Source organism: Leptonychotes weddellii, chromosome 10 (genome assembly GCF_054177405.1).
Source record: "Leptonychotes weddellii isolate Sample4059 chromosome 10, ASM5417740v2, whole genome shotgun sequence".
NCBI classification, from domain to species: domain Eukaryota; kingdom Metazoa; phylum Chordata; class Mammalia; order Carnivora; family Phocidae; genus Leptonychotes; species Leptonychotes weddellii.
Genome location: NC_138378.1, coordinates 90,693,041 through 90,711,326, shown reverse-complemented (window position 1 = coordinate 90,711,326; position 18,286 = coordinate 90,693,041). Strand labels below are relative to the sequence as shown.

Below are 18,286 nucleotides of genomic sequence, written 5' to 3'. Positions count from 1 at the left end.
ATAAGTGAAACCATATGATAATTGACTTTGTCTGCTTGACTTATTTGACTTAGCATAATCTCCTCCAGTCCCATCCATGTTGATGTATAAGTTGGGTATTCATCCGTTCTGATGGCTGAGTAATATTCCATTGTATGTATGGACCACATCTTCTTTATCCATTCATCTGTTGAAGGGCATCTCGGCTCTTTCCACAGTTTGGCTATTGTGGACATTGCTGCTATGAACATTGGGGTGCATATGGCCCTTCTTTTCACTACATCTGTGTCTTTGGGGTAAATACCCAAGAGTGTCTTTAGTAACTTCTTTAACACTGCAAGACAACTCACCAAGTTTCTCTTTGTTTTTTAACTGATGTTTCTATAGCACCTAGAACTGTGCCTGGCACAAGGTAAGATTTCATTAATATTTATGGAATAAATGAATGGACAGAATGACACTTCATGGTTTCAAAAACTCACCAAAGTCCTGTCCCTGTCAAAGAATGGAGTTCAGGATGGGTATTAAGATATTCCTCAGCAAATGAACACCACCATTTGTGCATTGAACTGTGTTTTTAATATAATCCTGAAATCTTATTGCCCCAAAGTCTTACTTGCTGTTGAATCCTGCCCTCTCACTGACTTAACAGTTTTAGAGATACTCTATCTGCATTTCTCCTGAATCTTACCGTGAGAGTGGGTTCTAATAATTCAAGTGGATGTAACCTGTAAACAAATACCTCACATTTCTAGAGGCATTGCCTATAAAATAAACATATTTAGAAATGAATAATTTTTCCACAGAATCCTGAAATCTTAATTTATCTTCTGGGTCACTCTAAGTTTCTTATATCAGATTTTCATAAGACATGTACCTTCTGGACTCTAACATACCCTGCATTCAGAAGGCTTCTCAGTTCCTCTTTGCAAGGAGACATGGGGTATGATAAAGAATAAGAGTCACTGGGGGCACCTCTCTGTCTGGCAGATGGAGGCTGTCCCTCAGCAGGGCCCATGTCCTGAGAGTTTTAAGTAAAATCACAGGCCAGCATTGCAAAGAAATCTCACCAGACTTCTGCTAGGAGAGAGTCTCATGAGTCTTTCTTTTCTTAAAGCCTATTCATTTCTTATTTCTCACCCATTTCTACCCTAGGCAAGGTCTAGGGCTGTGTGTCAGCAGGGAGTCATATATACATTTTTTTAAAATGGTCAGTTCTGGGATTCTCTGAGAATCATTGTATGGCAGTCACAGTCCAGGACATGGGTAATGGTACTATAGCATAGATTGAGAATGCTATAAACTTTCTCAGGGCACTGACACATTATTTGTCATGAAAAGAGCATGATGTTTAGGACTAGAGAGTCCTGGGTTTGAATCCTAGCTCTGTCCTGCTCTGGGAGACCTTGATTTAGGTATGTAATCTCAGCTGGACCTGTTTCCCCACCTGTAAAGTGGGGATATGATTTCCTATTTCATGGGGTTGTCATAAGGATGAAGTTAGATGATAAATGCAGAAGCTCTTTGCTTATAGTAGTTGCTCAATACAATTGGGGTTTTCTTCATCTAAGTGCCAGTTAAACAAATGATGGTTTCCCTGTTTTTCCATTTGTCTCAACTCAATGGTTTCAGTTATGAGGTTTGATAGCAGACTTGTCTATTTGCTGTAGAATGAGGCCCAGTGCAACAACTTTTGCATGTTCAGGTTTCATTAAGGAAACAAGGATATTCAGACATTGCAAGATTATCCAATGGATGGAAACAGGTAAATAAATACCTTGAGCCAAAATTGATTTTGTCATTAAGGAAATGAAAAGGCAAGCCACAGAATGGGAGGAAATGTTTGCAATACATGTATCTGATACTGGGATATTATCTAGAAGAGGCAGTAACACTGAAAATACAATTCAACTAAAAATTAGATGAGCAAGCCAATAGAATATGTACAAAAGATTCAGGTGGACACTTGACAAAAGAAAATATATGAATGATCAGCCAATGCATACATGAAAAGATGCTAGTTATCAGGGAAATGCAAATTCAAACCATGAAGATACACCATTACATATCCACTAGATTGACTAATGTTAAAAAGACCAATTATTGGCAGACGTGGAAACAACTAGAACTCTCCTACACTGCGGGTAGGAATTTAAATTTCACAACCACTTTGGAAAACTGGCAGTTTCTTAAAAAGTTAAAAATATATCTACCATATGACCCAGTCACTTCCCTCCTACATATTTACTGAAGGAAAATAAAGACATATGTCTCCTCTAAGATTTTTACATGAATTTCCATAGTGTTTTCTTTGTAATAGCCCTAAACTGGAAACAAGCAAAATGTTCATCAACAGTGAATGCAAAAATGAAATGTAATATATGCATTGCATAGAATGGAATTCTAGTCAGCAATAAAAAGGAACAGCTACTAATACATGCTACAGTATGGATGAATCTCAAAAACAATGTGCTGATGGAAAGAAGCAAGACATAACATACTGTATAATCTTATTTACATAAAATGTAAACTAATCTCTAGTAACAAACAGTGGGTTAGTGGTTGACTGGAGATGAGGATCAGTCAAGGAAGGGATAGACTGTAAAAAGGCGTGAGGCATTTTTTGGAAGGTATTGGAAATGTTCTGTAGCTTGATTCTAATATTCTCATGGGTATGTACAGTTGTCAAAATTCGTTAAATGGCATGCTTTGAATGAATGCAGTCTATTGTAAAATAAATTATCCTCAATAATGTTGATAAGGTAAGAAGATAAATTGTTTATTTAAAGCAAAAATAGCAATGAATTTTATAACATATGTAGAAGATATAGATAGATAGGTAGATAGATATGAAATAATTTCAACAGTAGCACTGTGGATGGGAGAATGAAATGGAAGTGTATTGTTATATTATTGTAAGGTTCTTTGATTATCTGAGAAGTGGTATAACATTATTTGAGGGAAGAACATGTTAAGTTAAAGATGCATATTTTAGACCATAAAAATCACTATAAAACATAAAAGTAACATAGCTAAAACTCTAACAGTGGAATACTAAAACCTAAGCAATTAATCAAAAGAAGACAGGAGCAGAGGGAAAAGAGAACAAAGAACATATGGGATAGATAGAGGGAAAAATTGCAAGATAATAGTTTCAAACTCAATCATGTTGATAATTACATTAGGTGTAAATGGTTTAAACACTCCTATTTAATTTGCTGATTGTCAGACATGATAAAAAAATCAAGACTAAACTAGATGCTTGCTATAAGAAACCCACCTAAGGGGCGCCTGGGTGGCTCAGTCGTTCAGCGTCTGCCTTCGGCTCAGGTCATGATCCCAGGGTCCTGGGATCGAGCCCCGCATCGGGCTCCCTGCCCGGCGGGAAGCCTGCTTCTCCCTCTCCCACTCCCCCTGCTTGTGTTCCCTCTCTAGCTGTCTCTCTCTCTCTCTGTCAAATAAATAAAATCTTAAAAAAAAAAAGAAAGAAACCCACCTAAAATATGAAGACAAATAGATTAAAAGTGTGAGAATAAAACATTTACACCTGTAGACATTAACCATAAGAGAGCTGGAGTGGATATGTTAATATTAGATAAAGTAGACTTCAGAAAAAAGAATATCAACAGAGATAAAGAGGAACATTTCATGACAAAGCAGTCTACTCATCAAAAAGACATAACAATCTAAATGTGCATGGTCTCACAAAATAGCCTCAAAGTACATGAAGCAAAAATGGAAAGTAGTGAAAGGAGAAATTAACAAATCCAAAATTATAGTTGCAAACATCAGTCATTCTCTTTGAGTAGTTGATATAAAAATTGATATAATAAACAGTAATGATATAAAAGATATGAACATTACTAATGAACTTGACTTAAAAGAAATTTATAGAATAGTCTATCCAACAACAGCAGAATGCACATTCTTTTCTTATTTTATTTTATTTTATCTAAGTATAATTAACATACAGTGTTATATTAGTCTCAGGTGTACAATATATGTATGATTCAACAATTCTATACATTTCTCAGTGCTCATCAAGATAAGCATACTCTTAATCCCCTTTACTTATTTCATTCATCCCCCCAGCCGTCTCCCCTTTGGTAACCACCAGATTGTTCTCTATAGTTGAGAGTCTGGTTTTTTGTCTTTTTTTTCTTTGTTCACTTGTTTTATTTCTTAAATTCTACATATGAGTGAAATCATATGGGATATATCTTTCTCTGACTAACAGTTTACTAAGCATTATAGCCTCTGGGTCCATCCATGTTGCAAATGGTGAGATTTCATTCTTTTTATGGCTGATTAATATTCCATTTTATGTATATACACTACATCTTCTTTATCCATTCATATATTGATGGATGCCTTTGTTGCTTCCATATCTTGGCTATTGTAAATAACGCTGCAGTAAACTCAAGGGTGCATATATCTTTTTGAATTAGTGTTTTCATTTTCTTTGGATAAATGCCCAGTAGTGGAATTACTGCATCATATGGTATTTCTATTTTTATTTTTTGAGGAGCTGCCATACTGTTTTCCACAGTGGCTGCACGAATTTGCATTCTCACAAACATTGCACAAGAGTTCCTTTTTCTCCCTATCCTTGCCAACACTTGCTATTTCTTATGTTTTTTTATTTTAGCCATAATGACAGGTGTATAGTGATATCTCATTGTGGTTGTGATTTGCATTTTCCTGATAATTTTTGATGTTGAATGTCTTCTCATATGTTTGTTAGCCTTCTGTATGCCTTTTTTGGAAAAATATCTGTTCTTTTCAAGTGCACATAGAACATTTATCAAGACAAACCATGTAAATTTAAAGGATTGAAATCATACAAAGTATGTTTTCTGATTAGAATGGAATTAGAAATTAATAACAAAAACATCTGGGATAATCCCATATATTAGGAAACTAGACAACACACATAATTTATAGGTCAAAGGAGAAGTCTCAAGGGAAATTAGAAAATATTTTGAACAAAATGAAAATGAAACAACATATCAGAATTTGTGGTGTACAGCTAAACCAGTTCTTAGAGGAAAAATTAAAATATTTACATTAGAAAAGGAGAAAATTAGAAAATCAATGGTGTAAATTTCCATTTTAATGAGTAGTAATTGATATAATAAACAGTAATGATATAAAAGATATGAACATTACTAATGAACTTGAAAGAAATTGAACTTAAAAGAAATTTATAGAATATTCTATCCAACAACAGCAGAATGCACATTCTTTTCTTTTCTTATTTTATTTTATTTATTTTATTTAAGTATAATTAACATACAGTGTTACATTAGTCTCAGGTGGAACAAGGAACAAATCAAATTCATATCAAGCAGAAAGAATAATAAAAATGAAAGCAGAAATCATTGAAATAAGAAATAGCCAAAAAATAAACATAATTAAGCCAAAAATTATTTTCTCTTTCAAAAAATAGATAAAATTGATAGACCTTCAGCTAGATTAATTAAGAAAAAAGACACACAAATGATCAGCATATGGAATAAATGAGAGGACATCACTACAGATCCTACAGTAGGATCCTACAGTATCCTTTCAAATGGATTGAAAGGATAAAATTAAATACTATGGTTATTATTATTGATATAATGTCAGTGTAATGCCAATATATTTTACAATATATATGAAATAGAAAATTTCATGAAAGACATGTTACCAAAAGTGACTGAAAAAGAACTGGAAAATCGAAATAGCTTCATCTGACATTGTTGGTGAAATATACCAAATACTTAAGAAAAGAAAACATACTAACTTTACACAAACTCTTTCATAAAATGAAGGAGAAGGGAAAACTTTCTACTTCATTTTAGGAGCATTACCTTGACACCAAAAACCAGGGAAAGACATTATGAGACCACTATCCCTTGTGAACAAAATGTTAGTAGATCACATACAGTGCATTTTACTCTATACAGTGATCAAGTGGTGTTTATCCCAGGAATGTTAGGCTTGTGTAACATTTGAAAATCAATCTATATGATTTGCCATATTAACATTATAAAGGAGAAACATCATATAATCATCTCAATAGATGGCACTCAATTGACAGAGAACAGTCAATGAATCAACACCTCTAACTGCCACTACTTTTATCAATCTCCAGAGTCTGAAGCTTCAGTTGAGAAGACCAGAAAGGCCATACTTCATGGTACTTTCCCTGAGTTTGAGGTGCTTAGAGGAAAGTACCCAGCTCAGTGTGTTTACCACCCTTTATCAGAGGCCAGTCCTGGAATTTGGTAGAGCATAGTGAGAAAGAGTTCACTAAAGCTTTTATTCCCAGCAGTTGTTATAAATGATAACTCATTTTAAGAGACTTTAAAAACAAGCTCTATAAGAAATTGTTCAGAAGGGAGAGAGAGGGAAACCTGTACCTTCCATTATAGTATTTTGAAACATGGCAAAGAAGAAAACCAGAACTGAGGGGGTGTGCATGCAGATGGAGGGAGGCCCATAGACATTGTGCTGCATAGTAGTCATAGTCATAGGTGGCTGAGAGATGAAGAAAAATGGTGAATCTTACCACTTTGAAGGAAGAAGTCAATTCCTATCTGTATACATTTCTATTGGTGCTATAAGTAATTGCCACAAACTTGGTGGCTTAAAATAACACAAATTTGTTATCTTACAGTTCTAGAGATCAGAAGTCCAAAATAGGTCTCAGTGATGAAAAATCAGTGTCAGCGGGGCTGCATTCCTTTTGGAGGCTCTAGGGGAGAATTGACCTCCTTGCATTTTCTAGCTTCTGGAGGCTCCCTCATTACTTGGCTTGTGGCCCCTTCATCCATTTCAAAGCCAGCAATGGCTGGTTGAGTCTCATGCTGCATCTCCCTGACTACTTTGTTGTCCCATCTCCTTCTCCTGCCTCCCTCTCACTTATAGGGACCCTTGTGATTACATTTGGGCTCCCGGATGATCCAGGATAATCTCCCAATTGAAAGATCCTAGATTTAATCACATCTGAAAAAAATCCCTTCTGCCACGTGGGGTAACATATTCTCAGGTTTCAGGGATGAGGACCTGGTCATCTTTGGGGGCCATTATTCTGCCTAGCACGCTTTCAATGGAAGTAGAATCAGAAAAATTAAAAAAAAAATATAAGAGACGTGAAAGATTTTTGTGTGAAGGGAGGAGGGAAATAGTTTGGAATGTGATCTTCTATGGTAGACGACAGCAGGGAGAGAGTTACACTGAGTGCCCATTTTTTGTCGGGTCAAGGGCTGTGAAGACAGATGCCAACGTGAGCAATGGGGCCTCTGAGGGGCTGGCAGAAAAGTAAGCCTGGACAGAAAGCAAGGGAGAAGTTTTCCAAGGGGCAGATGGTGTAGTGGAGCCTCACAGCGACAGGGTGCAGGGTGATGGTTCTGAAGGGCACATGGAGACTTTGGTAGCATCTGAGGAAGGAGCAGGTGTCACCCTGGGCTTGCCTCAGACGCGCCTCCACCATGGTTCCTGGGGGCTGGGGTGGGGGCACTGCTGCGTCGCTCACATGTCTGCGCTCCTCTCGCAGGTATGCTGGGGTCCTCCTGGATGAGGACGTCTTCCGTGGGAAGGAGCTTGTGGACAGTCGCCCGCTGCAGGCGCTGGTGGCGGGGCTGAAGGCCTACAGTACCTGGGAGAACGTCAGCTGCCTGCAGGACTGCCGCGAGTGCACAGGAGGCATGGTGAGCCCTGCGGGCCCCAGAGGCGCCAGCCCCCCGGGTCCCCCTGCTGTAGCTAGTGCAAGGCCAGCACTGTGTGTCCACAAGCAGGGCATCAGCTTCAGGCAGAAACCCATTGTCTTCATAACCCTGGGTACATCACCTAGCCTTGCGATCCGTGCGTCTGCCTCCTACCATGCTGCGAGGACTGATGGGGACCACTACGTTTGTAAAATGCTAGCCCCCACGGCCTGGCCCATGGAGGCCTGCAGTAAATGTCATTAAACTTGGTGGTGGCTGTTGTTGACAGTATGGGGAAGGGCCAATGAGGGTCAGATGATGAAAGCACTTCTCCAATGTTTGAATCCCTTGGGAAGAATGCAGGAAATGACCCCAGGGGTGTCCAGCCCCAGGAAGAAGGCAGACAGGGATGTGCCAAGCATTTGGAGACTGCTTAGTATGTCCCCAGCACTGGGCCTCAGACTGGATTGTGCAGTGAGGGGCACGAGGTGTGAGAAATCTCACTTTGAGTCACTGGAGAGTTGAGGGGGACTCTGAGAAGAGCTGGAATCTGTGCCCGATTCCCCCACAACCTGAGAGCAGAGACCCCTGCAAGCTGCGGGAAACAGGATTTGGAGAGTCTCTGCATCCTTACGAGGGCTCGGAGCTGGTTAGAAGGGGAACCCACGTGGGGTCTGTGAGGGCATAGCGGGTGGGGTGTGGTGTTGTGGACCTGTGATGCAGTAGCATAGCAGGGCTATGGGGATCAGCTGTGGTGGAAACTGGGGTTCATCCCCAGATGACAGCCCTGCATTGGTGACCCCCAGGGACTACACTGCTTCATTGGCATGTGGGCTGGATGCAGGCACTGCTGGAGCCTCCAAAAGACATTTCCTGGAGGAAGGAGGGAAGAAGGAGCCCCTATTGGGGTTTTGGCCTGAGTTTGATTCTGAACTTGGCTGAATATTGTCCTATAAACAGCAGCCCTGAACCTGCAGGGGAGGATGACAAGTTTTAGCCTCAGTGCAAAGGGGTCAAGAGCAAGTTAAGGGCAGTGGTAGAAAATAAAAGGGGAAGGATAAGTTTCCAGAAAGTCTGCTGCCCTGCCTCTCTGTATCAGAGCTGGGGCCTGTGGAGGGGTGAGGAGTGAGGGATGAAGTGCAAGAAATGAGGAAGGGCTGGGCCTTCATAATAGGCACAGCCCTAGAGTTTCTCCAACATGAACAACATGCATGAGGGCCTCCTGTGAAAGCCAGTGTGATCATTTCTCACCTGTGATCATTTCTCAGGTATAATATCACCTGAAAGTAGGTGGCTAAGTAAAGGTGTGCCCATGATGCAGGGAGGCCTAGTTAGGTGTGCACTCTGTGTCCGTGACGATGGTGGGAGTGATGGTGGTGGACATGCCTGCTTTGCTCCCGTGGATGTTGTGTGGGAGTCCACATGGAAGGAAAGAGAATGCAGAACAAAGTAACAGCTAGCGCTGGGGTACAGCTGGGCCAGGAGCTGAGCTCCTCTGAGGCAGCCAGGTGCCGTGGCTCATCATGACTTTCCTTAGTGCCCTGGCAAGGTGGGAGGCTCCTGCCACTTGGCTGGTTTCCACCTGTAGCTCCAGGAAGGCGGTTATCTCTTGGAACAGGAGTTTGCTGGCAGCAGTTAGGAACAGAACTCAGGGATTCTGGGGTCAAACAAGAAAGTTTAGGTTAGCAGGTGGGAGGTAAGACCAGAAGTGACCCCTCAGGCAGAGGTAGCCCACATAGGGGAGGGTTGGGGCTCTGCTGGGGTTGCTGAGCCGATGCAGATATTGTGGCTTCTGACAGATGACTCAACCTGAGGGTGTGCTCAAAACCACCTGTGGTCCTCTCGTCTTCCTCCCTTGGCTCATTCCCTTTGATGCATTTCATGGGCTGACGTGCCCAGTGGTGTCCTGCCCCTGGGCTTTCATACCCTCCCAGATGACCTGATGGACAGACAGGATGGTGGACAGATGGACTGATGGCAAATAGGATGGTGGATAGACAGATTGGTTGATTGAATTGTTGCCCTGTGCATTCATTATCTCTGATAATTTAGTTTCACTGGAATGTTACTAATTTGGCTCTTTGGGATTTAAGACTGTATATTTGAAAATGGGAAAGGGAAAAAGGCTGCTAAATGTCTTGCAGGCATTGACACTTAACAAAAGTGATCAGTTCTTCCTGTCTGCTTAGCTTATCTTGGGCCGGAGGGGAAGATTCAAGACACAGCAGCCTCCAGCATTTGGTCTAGGCAAGAGTTCAGCATCCCAGCATTGTTGCTCTTAAACTGTTCTGGGCAAACCTTTGGATTCTGAGGTTCTTTCTCTCCACATTGAATGTTTCCATAGCAGTTGGTTGTCTATTTTAATAATATTATCACTGTGCATCAAGAAACCATGAGAAAGTCTTAGGTTGGCTCTTGCTACAGAAGCTTCCTCGATTGTTGCTTTCTTTGGGTGATGGGTTGAATGTTGCAAGAGTGACATTTAGTTGCTAAAAGAACATAGTGCTAAAAGAAGCATCGTCTGTCACTTTTTGTGCATAAAACCTGGGATAAATGAGATCTCATACAAACTTTTTTTCCAAAATTAGATCATCAAGTGAACAATACTGGTTGGAACTTACATAATTCATGTTTGTGCAAGCACATCATTGCCTTAGTGACTGCTGATGAAGAGTCATTGTTCAGTATTTCTAAGTTCTGTCTGTGTGTGGAGCAGTGTGCAAGGTACATGCTCCCTGTCCTGAGGGCTGGATAATGCGAGGGTGGACACCATACATTGTGCATGGAACTGGGTGGCCCTAAGATTTCAGTGAAATGAACATTCGGGGACTCCCACTCTGACCAGGTTGAAGTTACATGAAGTTACCCTCCTGACTAAAATAGCAAGACACTGGACATCAGGCAGTGAGAGTGAGGAAATTAAATTAAATTAAATTAGTCTTACATTTGTCCCAGTTTACTACCTCGAGAGTTTCCACACCATGCCTTAGGAGGGGCAACTGAGGCAGAGCCCATTGAACTCTCTGATTTGAAGACACGATGCTGAGAGTCGAGGGAGACCAAAGGACCTGGAATTCATGGGATAGAATAGGAGACAGAAGAGAACTGGTCGGTCAGAGAGAGAACTCAGGCATCTGCAGTGACCCCCTTCAAACATTCAGCTGAGCACTGACTATTGCATGTGTGTGAGGGAAAGAATCACCTGGAAGGATTGGAGGGAACAGTATGTGGTCCTCACATGGGACTGGGAATAGTGCCTTTTCCCACAAGCCAGTCTGGAATACTTTAAGACTCAGCCTGAGAATAAAAGAAATGTTATGTATAAAAGAACAAAGTTAAGGATGACAGCACATTTCTCTTTGGGAAAAAAAAATAAAAACAAGAAGTGGAGCAACATTTTAAAAAGTATTAAAGGAGAAAAATCAAGATAAAATTCTATACTCTGAAAAATTATGTTTCAAAAAAAAAAAAGGTTATAACAAAGACATGTTTGGACTTGCCAAAGTTGAAAGGATTCATCACCAGCAGACTTTCACTTTAAGAAATATTAAAGGAAACTCTTCACACAGAGGGAAAATGATATCAGATAGAAATAATGGATCTGCACAAAACAATGAAAAGCACCAAAAATAGGTTTTTTTAAAGATTTTATTTATTTATTTTAGAGAGAGAGAGGGAGAGCACAGCAGGGGGGAGGGACAGAGGGAGAGAGAGAATTTCAAGCAGACCCCACACTGAGTGGGGAGCCTGACTTGGGGCTCGATCTCATGATCCTGAGATCATGACCTGAGCCGAAATCAAGAGTCAGTTGCTTAACCAACTGAGCCACCCAGGTGCACCATAACTTTCATATAAGATTTTTCTTAGTATTTAAATTTCTTTAAAAGGTAATTGAGGTGTGCCTGGGTCGCTTGGTCAGTTAGTGTCCGACTCTTGATTTCTGCTCAGGTCATGATCTCAGTGTTGTGAAATGGAGCCCCAAGTTGAGCTCTGTGCTTAGGGGGGAGTCTACTTGAGAGTCTCTCCTTCTCCCTCTGGCCCTCCCCCACCCCCAACTCCTGCTCATGCACACACACTCTTTCTCAAATAAATAAATCTTTTTAAAAAATAGGTAATTGACTCTCAACAAAAATAATAGCAATGTAGAGTGAGTTTTATAACATGTATAAAAGTAAAATGTATGACAATAATCACGTAAAGACCAGAAGGGGAGAAAAGGAAGTGTACTTTTGTAAGGTTCTTATGCTACACCTGACGTTGTATAATATCACCTGAAAGTAGACTGTGGAAAGTTGAAGATTTATACTATAAACCCTAAAGCTACCACTAAAATAATACAACAAGGAGTTATAAACCAACATAGGAGTTAATATGGAATTCAGCAATACTAAGTTAATCCAAAAGAAAGCAGGAGAAGAAGAAGTAGCGGAGAATGAAGAGATTGTTCAAATAAAAAACAAATAGCCATATGGTAGATATAAACCAAACCATGTTCATAAATGCTTTAAATGCAAATACCCCAATTAAAATCAGAGATTGCCAGATTGGATAAAAAAGCAAGACCCAGCTACATACCTACAAGAAACACACTTTGAATATAAAGACTCAAAGAGGTTAAAAGTAAAAGGATGGAAAAAGATATGCCATGCTCACACTAATCAAAAGAAAGCTGGAGTGCCTATTACTATCAGACAAAGCAGATTTCAGAGCCAAGAATATTGCCAGGGATAAATAAGTCCATTTCATAATGACAAGGGTGCCAATTCGAGAGGATATAATAATCCTCAGCCTAATAACAACCTTAGCAGGTTAACGGTAAGCAGGTTAATAACAACTTTAGCTACTTTGGTTATCCCCACTTTGCAGATGAGGAAACGGGGGTTCAGAGCAGTTGGTCATCTGATCCCAGAGTCCATGCTGATATGGTGAAGCTATGCCCCGAGGAGGAGTGGGAAATCACACTGAGGTGTCTGGGAGGCTCTCCAAGGAGATGAAGTTCACCTTCGCTGTGTGGAATGAACAGATAGCACTGGGTGAGTGGGACCCCAGTGCACCCTGCATTTGCATACAGGTCCTACTTCAGTTTAACAAGCCTCCTAATGTTACAAGGCCCACACTTAACCAAAGATGAGGTCTGACCTCCGGGGGTGCTTAGTGCCTCTGGGACTCCAGACCTGCCCTTCCAACTGACTCTTCATGCTGAAGAAAGGCAGCTTCTTCCCATGTCAGACATAGCATATGCAGGGGCCCAGGATCCCTGGGCTGCGGGGTCTCTCTGCTTTTTATTTGTTTTAGTTAACAGTCATAAAGGATTTTCTATAAATGTAGGCACCTTTTTAAGTGCTTCACATATAGTAACTTAGCTAACTCCCAAGTTAGGTGAGTACTGTTATCAGACTTACTTTTCAAAGGAGGAAACTGAGGCCAGAAAGAGATTAAATAACTGGCCCAAGGTTAAGGGGCTAAAAAGTGGCAGAGCCAGGCTTTAAACGCAGAGAATCTGTCTCCAGAGGCCATGCACCAAACCACTGTGCCTTATGCAAACCAAGTGTTCCCTATGCTCCAGAAAATAGCTGGGTTCATGTTGATGGGATGCGCACAGTCTGAATCCAGCATGCTACTTTGGAGCTATGTGACCTTGGCCGGGTCTCTCCTGTTCCTGAGTGTGTAGACGAGTCTTGCTGAGCTGCTCAGAAGTTAGCATTAAACTGGATCCTCCCATAATGGGGGAGGTTAACAGGCAGGACCAGACCCTTTTCCTCTCAGACCCTCTGAGGTGATTCCTGGCTCTTGCCCTTTATTGTAGGGCTGACGGAATTAAGGCGGGATGTGGTTACATTACTAACCCTGAACTTCTTTGGTAAGTCAGGGAGGAGCTGGGATACGAGTTGGGAAAGCAAAGCCCATTCTTGGCGTGCAGCTGGGCACCATTCCCAATGGCGAGGGCTTCATGCTCACACATGTTCTGCATTTTGGATTTTAATCTCAGTATGTAAGTGGAGAATCCAACTGGCCTCATTTGGACATGATGAAAACCCTTCACCTGCCCATGTGGGAACGCTGGGAGCTGAATTCTGCGGGCTCTGGGTAGTCACATGACTCGGGCCTCAGCTGCTTCTCTTTGCTTCCACCTTCTTTCTTTAAAAATTGATGGAGCCTGGGCGCCTGGGTGGCTCAGTTGGTTAAGCGACTGCCTTCGGCTCAGGTCATGATCCTGGAGTCCCGGGATCGAGTCTCGCATCAGGCTCCCTGCTCAGCAGGGAGTCTGCTTCTCCCTCTCCCGCTCCCCCCTCTTGTGCTCTTTCTCTCTCTCACTCTCTCTCTCAAATAAATAAATAAAATCTTAAAAAAAAAAATTGATGGAGCCAACCAAGTTCTTAGGACTGTTGCTATTTAACTGTACTTGTACATTGTCTATTTTCTCCATATCCAAGCAAATTCAGATTGAATTTCCTACAGTTGTCTGAGAGAGGAATAGGGAAGCAGAACCCCAGATTACAGAATCCTCTTATGGGGCTGCATCATGAAAAGGGGCAGTATGAGAGGTGGGGGGAGAGCATTCATCACCGAAGGGGTGAGACCTCCTGGTCAGGGCTCTGGGACCCTGGATCTTACCACCGGGAACCTCAATTTTCTTATCTTTTAAAGCCTAGCCATGATAGGCACTCAGTAAATACTAGAATGTCCTCTTATTTTTTCCTGGATGTGATTACATTGAAGGATCCAACTCTCTCACCCCGACCCTCATGACCCAGTAGACTCATGTGGGAGCTCCCTGGTTAGAGCTCCTCAGGGTACAGCCTTGGAGAATAGAAGCAAGTCACATTCTCAGCAGATCTGACTCCAAATCATCAGGGTCTGCAAAAACAGGCTCGGGCCTAGACAGGCTGCATGGTTCCTGCTGATCCTGCCACTGGAGTAGAACTTAACAGGAGCCCTAGCTGTTGACCCTGTACAACCACATTCTTTTTTTTTTTTTTTTTTTTTTTAGATTTTATTTATTTTTTAGAGAGCGAGCGAGAGAGAAACAGCATGAGAGGGGAGAGGGTCAGAGAGAGAAGCAGGCTCCCCGCCGAGCCAGGAGCCCGATGCGGGACTCGATCCCAGGACCCTGGGATCATGACCCGAGCCGAAGGCAGACGCCCAACCATCTGAGCCACCCAGGCGCCCACAACCACATTCTTCACAGGGAACTGTTAGAGTATTCTTTGGCCCTTGTGCATTCCCTGTACCTGGATGCCCACGGCCAGGAGCTGTGTTCTTTATGTTGTCCCCCTTGATATCAACACTGGGAAATACCACTCCTGGGCTCACCGGGCCCTGAGGATTGGTCTCCACAGCAGGATTTTAGGGTCCCCTCCATCAGGGCCCCTCTGTGAGAGCCTTCTCATCTCAGCCCGTGGCAGCTCCATTCTGTTTCAGAATCCTGCATGGAAGAGCAGAACTGGCTGAAGCAGAATAGAGAAATTTCCGTACAAAATTGGAGCAAGCGAAAGTCTCAGAAGAGATCTACAACCCAGCCTGATGATGAGGTTATCAGCAAACACACACTGACCATTCCTTTCATGTTAGACACAGAGCTGCTGTTTGCTGTTTGGAGATGTCATCCAGCTGGGCCATGACTGAGTCATTATATTTTAAAGATTGCATAAGAGAGCACTAAAACAATTACAAGTGTTTGTAAATTTAAAAAAAAAAAAAAAGTGGTGTGTTGCGGAGCCCCTCAGTTATTTAGTAGACTTAATTCCAAAACTAACTCCTCAGGGAGATTCAACACGACCTCATTTATCTGGCATTGACCATTTCTTGGAACAGAGCCAAGGCCTGAAATAAGCAAAACAGAACTCTGGGAATCCCAAAGAGATGACGTGAGGTCCGCGTGCTGAAGCTCAAGCCCTTACTCATTCCTGAAGGAGCCTGGCCAGCTTCCTCTGGAGCCTGGTCATGCTTGTTGACTCTCACACATGGTTCCTGGTTTCCTGAGGTGCTGCTGCAGAGTAGTAAGGATAGCGGAACTCCGCATGCAAGCAGCTAAGAGTGCTGGTGACCAAAGAAGAGGCAGAAGAACTAGAAAAACCAGACTGAAAAATCCAAGAGCACAGTGGGCCCTGCTTCAGGCCCAAGGAAGAATCAAAACTCTGGTGGAACATGAAGTCCTCTCAGAAAAATGGGCTCTGTGCAGCAGGCAGGCTGGTGCAAGGAGGATAGTCATTTGAGGGTCACCCCTCTGTCCTGGATGCTGCAGATTTACTATTCCCTGGAATAAGATAGATAGTATTTCTTTAACTGCCCAGCTTTTCATAGCAATCCCCTGGATGTATATCTCTCAAAATAGGTAAGTAGGTCAGCCTGACTTGGATCTAATATGGCAGAGACCATTTTACTCCCCATTCAATTTCTTAAGAAGAGACAGAGCCAAGAAAAATCCTGGCTGGTGCCTGGGTTATGTGGAGCTAGTGATTCTGGTGGAGGATTCTAGGTATGGAGGTCATGGATCCAGCTGGCTAGTGTTGCATGTGTGGGCAGGGTAGGGGTGAGTTGGGCTTCACCCTAATGCCAAGTAACTGGGTAACATTACTGGGTAATGCCAAGTACCTGGAAGAGGTTCAGGTATGGCCCATACTCAGAAGGGGTCCCAGGATCTGACAGACCTCCTAGGAGGGGACTGGCTGGGATCCAAGTGCTGCTGACCCCAGTAGAAGGAACCTCTCTGTGGCTGCTATGACACTTTCTTCAGCCAGACTCTTTGCTCAGCTCTGACCTGATTTTTCTAGAACATCAGTGGGTCTCTGATCAACTTCATTGACCAGAGGACCCTTTCTCTGGACAGAGTTAGGGCCTACAAGAAGAATCTCAACATTTTGGGACTCTGGATTAAACCCTAGGTTTCTCCTCATTTCTGCTGTCACTTTCTGGTCATTATGCAGACAACAACCAGTTTGATTGTAGGGATTTAGAAAAACAGCATAGTAAAAATACTTTATGATGATAAATTATTTCTCAACTTTGAAAGAACCTTGCTCAAGATTAGAGGAATCAGCTCTCTTTTTTCAAAACAGGTTTCTGTTTTTGACTCCCTGACATTCTGAGTCCCTGCTAGGTAGAGTGCTAGGGCCTATATAGGTGTTAACACCTGTAATCCTCCAACAGTCCTATAAGCAAGAATTATTATCCTTATGGTTTTCCCATGGATTGAAGATCTAAGGCCAGAGATGAGATGCTATTTCTCCAGAGCTAGTAGAAGGTGGAGGCAGGTTCTGATTCAAGTCTCCCAAATCCAAGGCTCTTGTCCCTAATTCAGGACCTTACTTTTCTAGGGGTGGGAGATGACAACTTTGTTTCTGGCCCCTGGGTTCCATGTTAATCAATGTTCTATGCTTACCCCCTTCATTTAACATAATCCATGATTTTAAAACAAACCTCTGTGTTTTGCTGTCAACCTGTGGTCACTGGAAAAAATAATCTCCCCGTGAGAAAATCCACATGTCATATTTGAGTGTCTTATGTTAGTAGGTCTTATCTTGTCAGGTAAATTAGAGTGGGAGAGTAGCAGGCAGTAAAACTGACCCTCATCACTGATAAAGAAAAGAGAGATTACTAAAATGACCCAAGGACAATCCATTTTATTGGCAACATTCCTTTGAAGATCTCAGCCCAAATTTCTTAAGGTCATAAAGAAGGTGATTATAAATTTTATATGAAATGGATAACATTCAGACATATGAGAGGATAATGGATAAAGCTGGCATTGATCCTAGGTCAATGTGCCAATTTTTGAATCTACTGTATTCTTACTTTACCCTCCCTTGAGATGGTTCAGAACACTCCAGAAGGATATTCACCCATCACATCAAGAAAATAAGGAGGGGGGAAAATGAAGCTTCACAGTTGACTTTCTGATGTTGTGATCATTTTAATTAAAATCCTTTTGGATTCCAGTTAGAGAGACTCATTTCAGAGTTGCTCATTCGAGAAAGGAGAATACAGACTTAGAGAAAGAGAGAGAGAGCTGAGAGATGAGATGTGTTCTGGAATCTGAGGACCAGGAACTGGGAAGGGATCTGGAGTGGGGGCAGGAACTTCTCTTGGGTCCCATAGTCTCAGCCTTTGCTGAGTGTCTGCTCATTCTCCTTGTTCCTCTGTACTTGTAGCTGCCCTTTGGCTATCAAGTTCATAGCATCTCCATTCTAGCTCTACTCTGAGATGGTATCTCATAAATCTAGCGCTAAATCCCTGGCTCAGTCTGAGTTGTAGTACTTCCCAACTCAGTCATTTTTGGTTCAGGAATGGTGTTGCATATCATGAACATGCCTCCTGATGCTTCACTAGTATGGGTGGTGAGACAGACATGGAGCAGATATCTATTATAGTATATATGATAGCTTTTAAAATATTTTCTAACTAATCCTTTCAGGCTGGTGCATAGATATGGAACTCAACTTTTTATGTCGATCTTATATCCAGCAACCTTGTTGAACTGCCATAATAATTCTAATAATCTGTTTGTAGTTTTTTTGCATTTTCAGTGTAGACAGTCATATCACTGGTGACAAGTGATGGCTTGTTTCTTCTTTTATGATTATTTATATTTATTTCATTGTCATATTATTGAAGTA

General features: G+C 41.9%; 1 protein-coding gene across 4 annotated transcripts in view; it reads left to right on the top strand.

Annotated features, from left to right (window-relative positions):
- ACOXL (acyl-CoA oxidase like) overlaps positions 1-18,286 on the top strand; it is a 346,122-nt gene that overhangs the window by 173,221 nt on the left and 154,615 nt on the right. For all 4 annotated transcript variants that reach the window (XM_081796794.1, XM_081796796.1, XM_081796795.1 and 1 more), the window contains one exon: positions 7,520-7,673. In XM_081796794.1, coding sequence (XP_081652920.1) covers positions 7,520-7,673 — 154 coding nt within the window. The remainder of the gene's footprint in view (positions 1-7,519; positions 7,674-18,286) is intronic.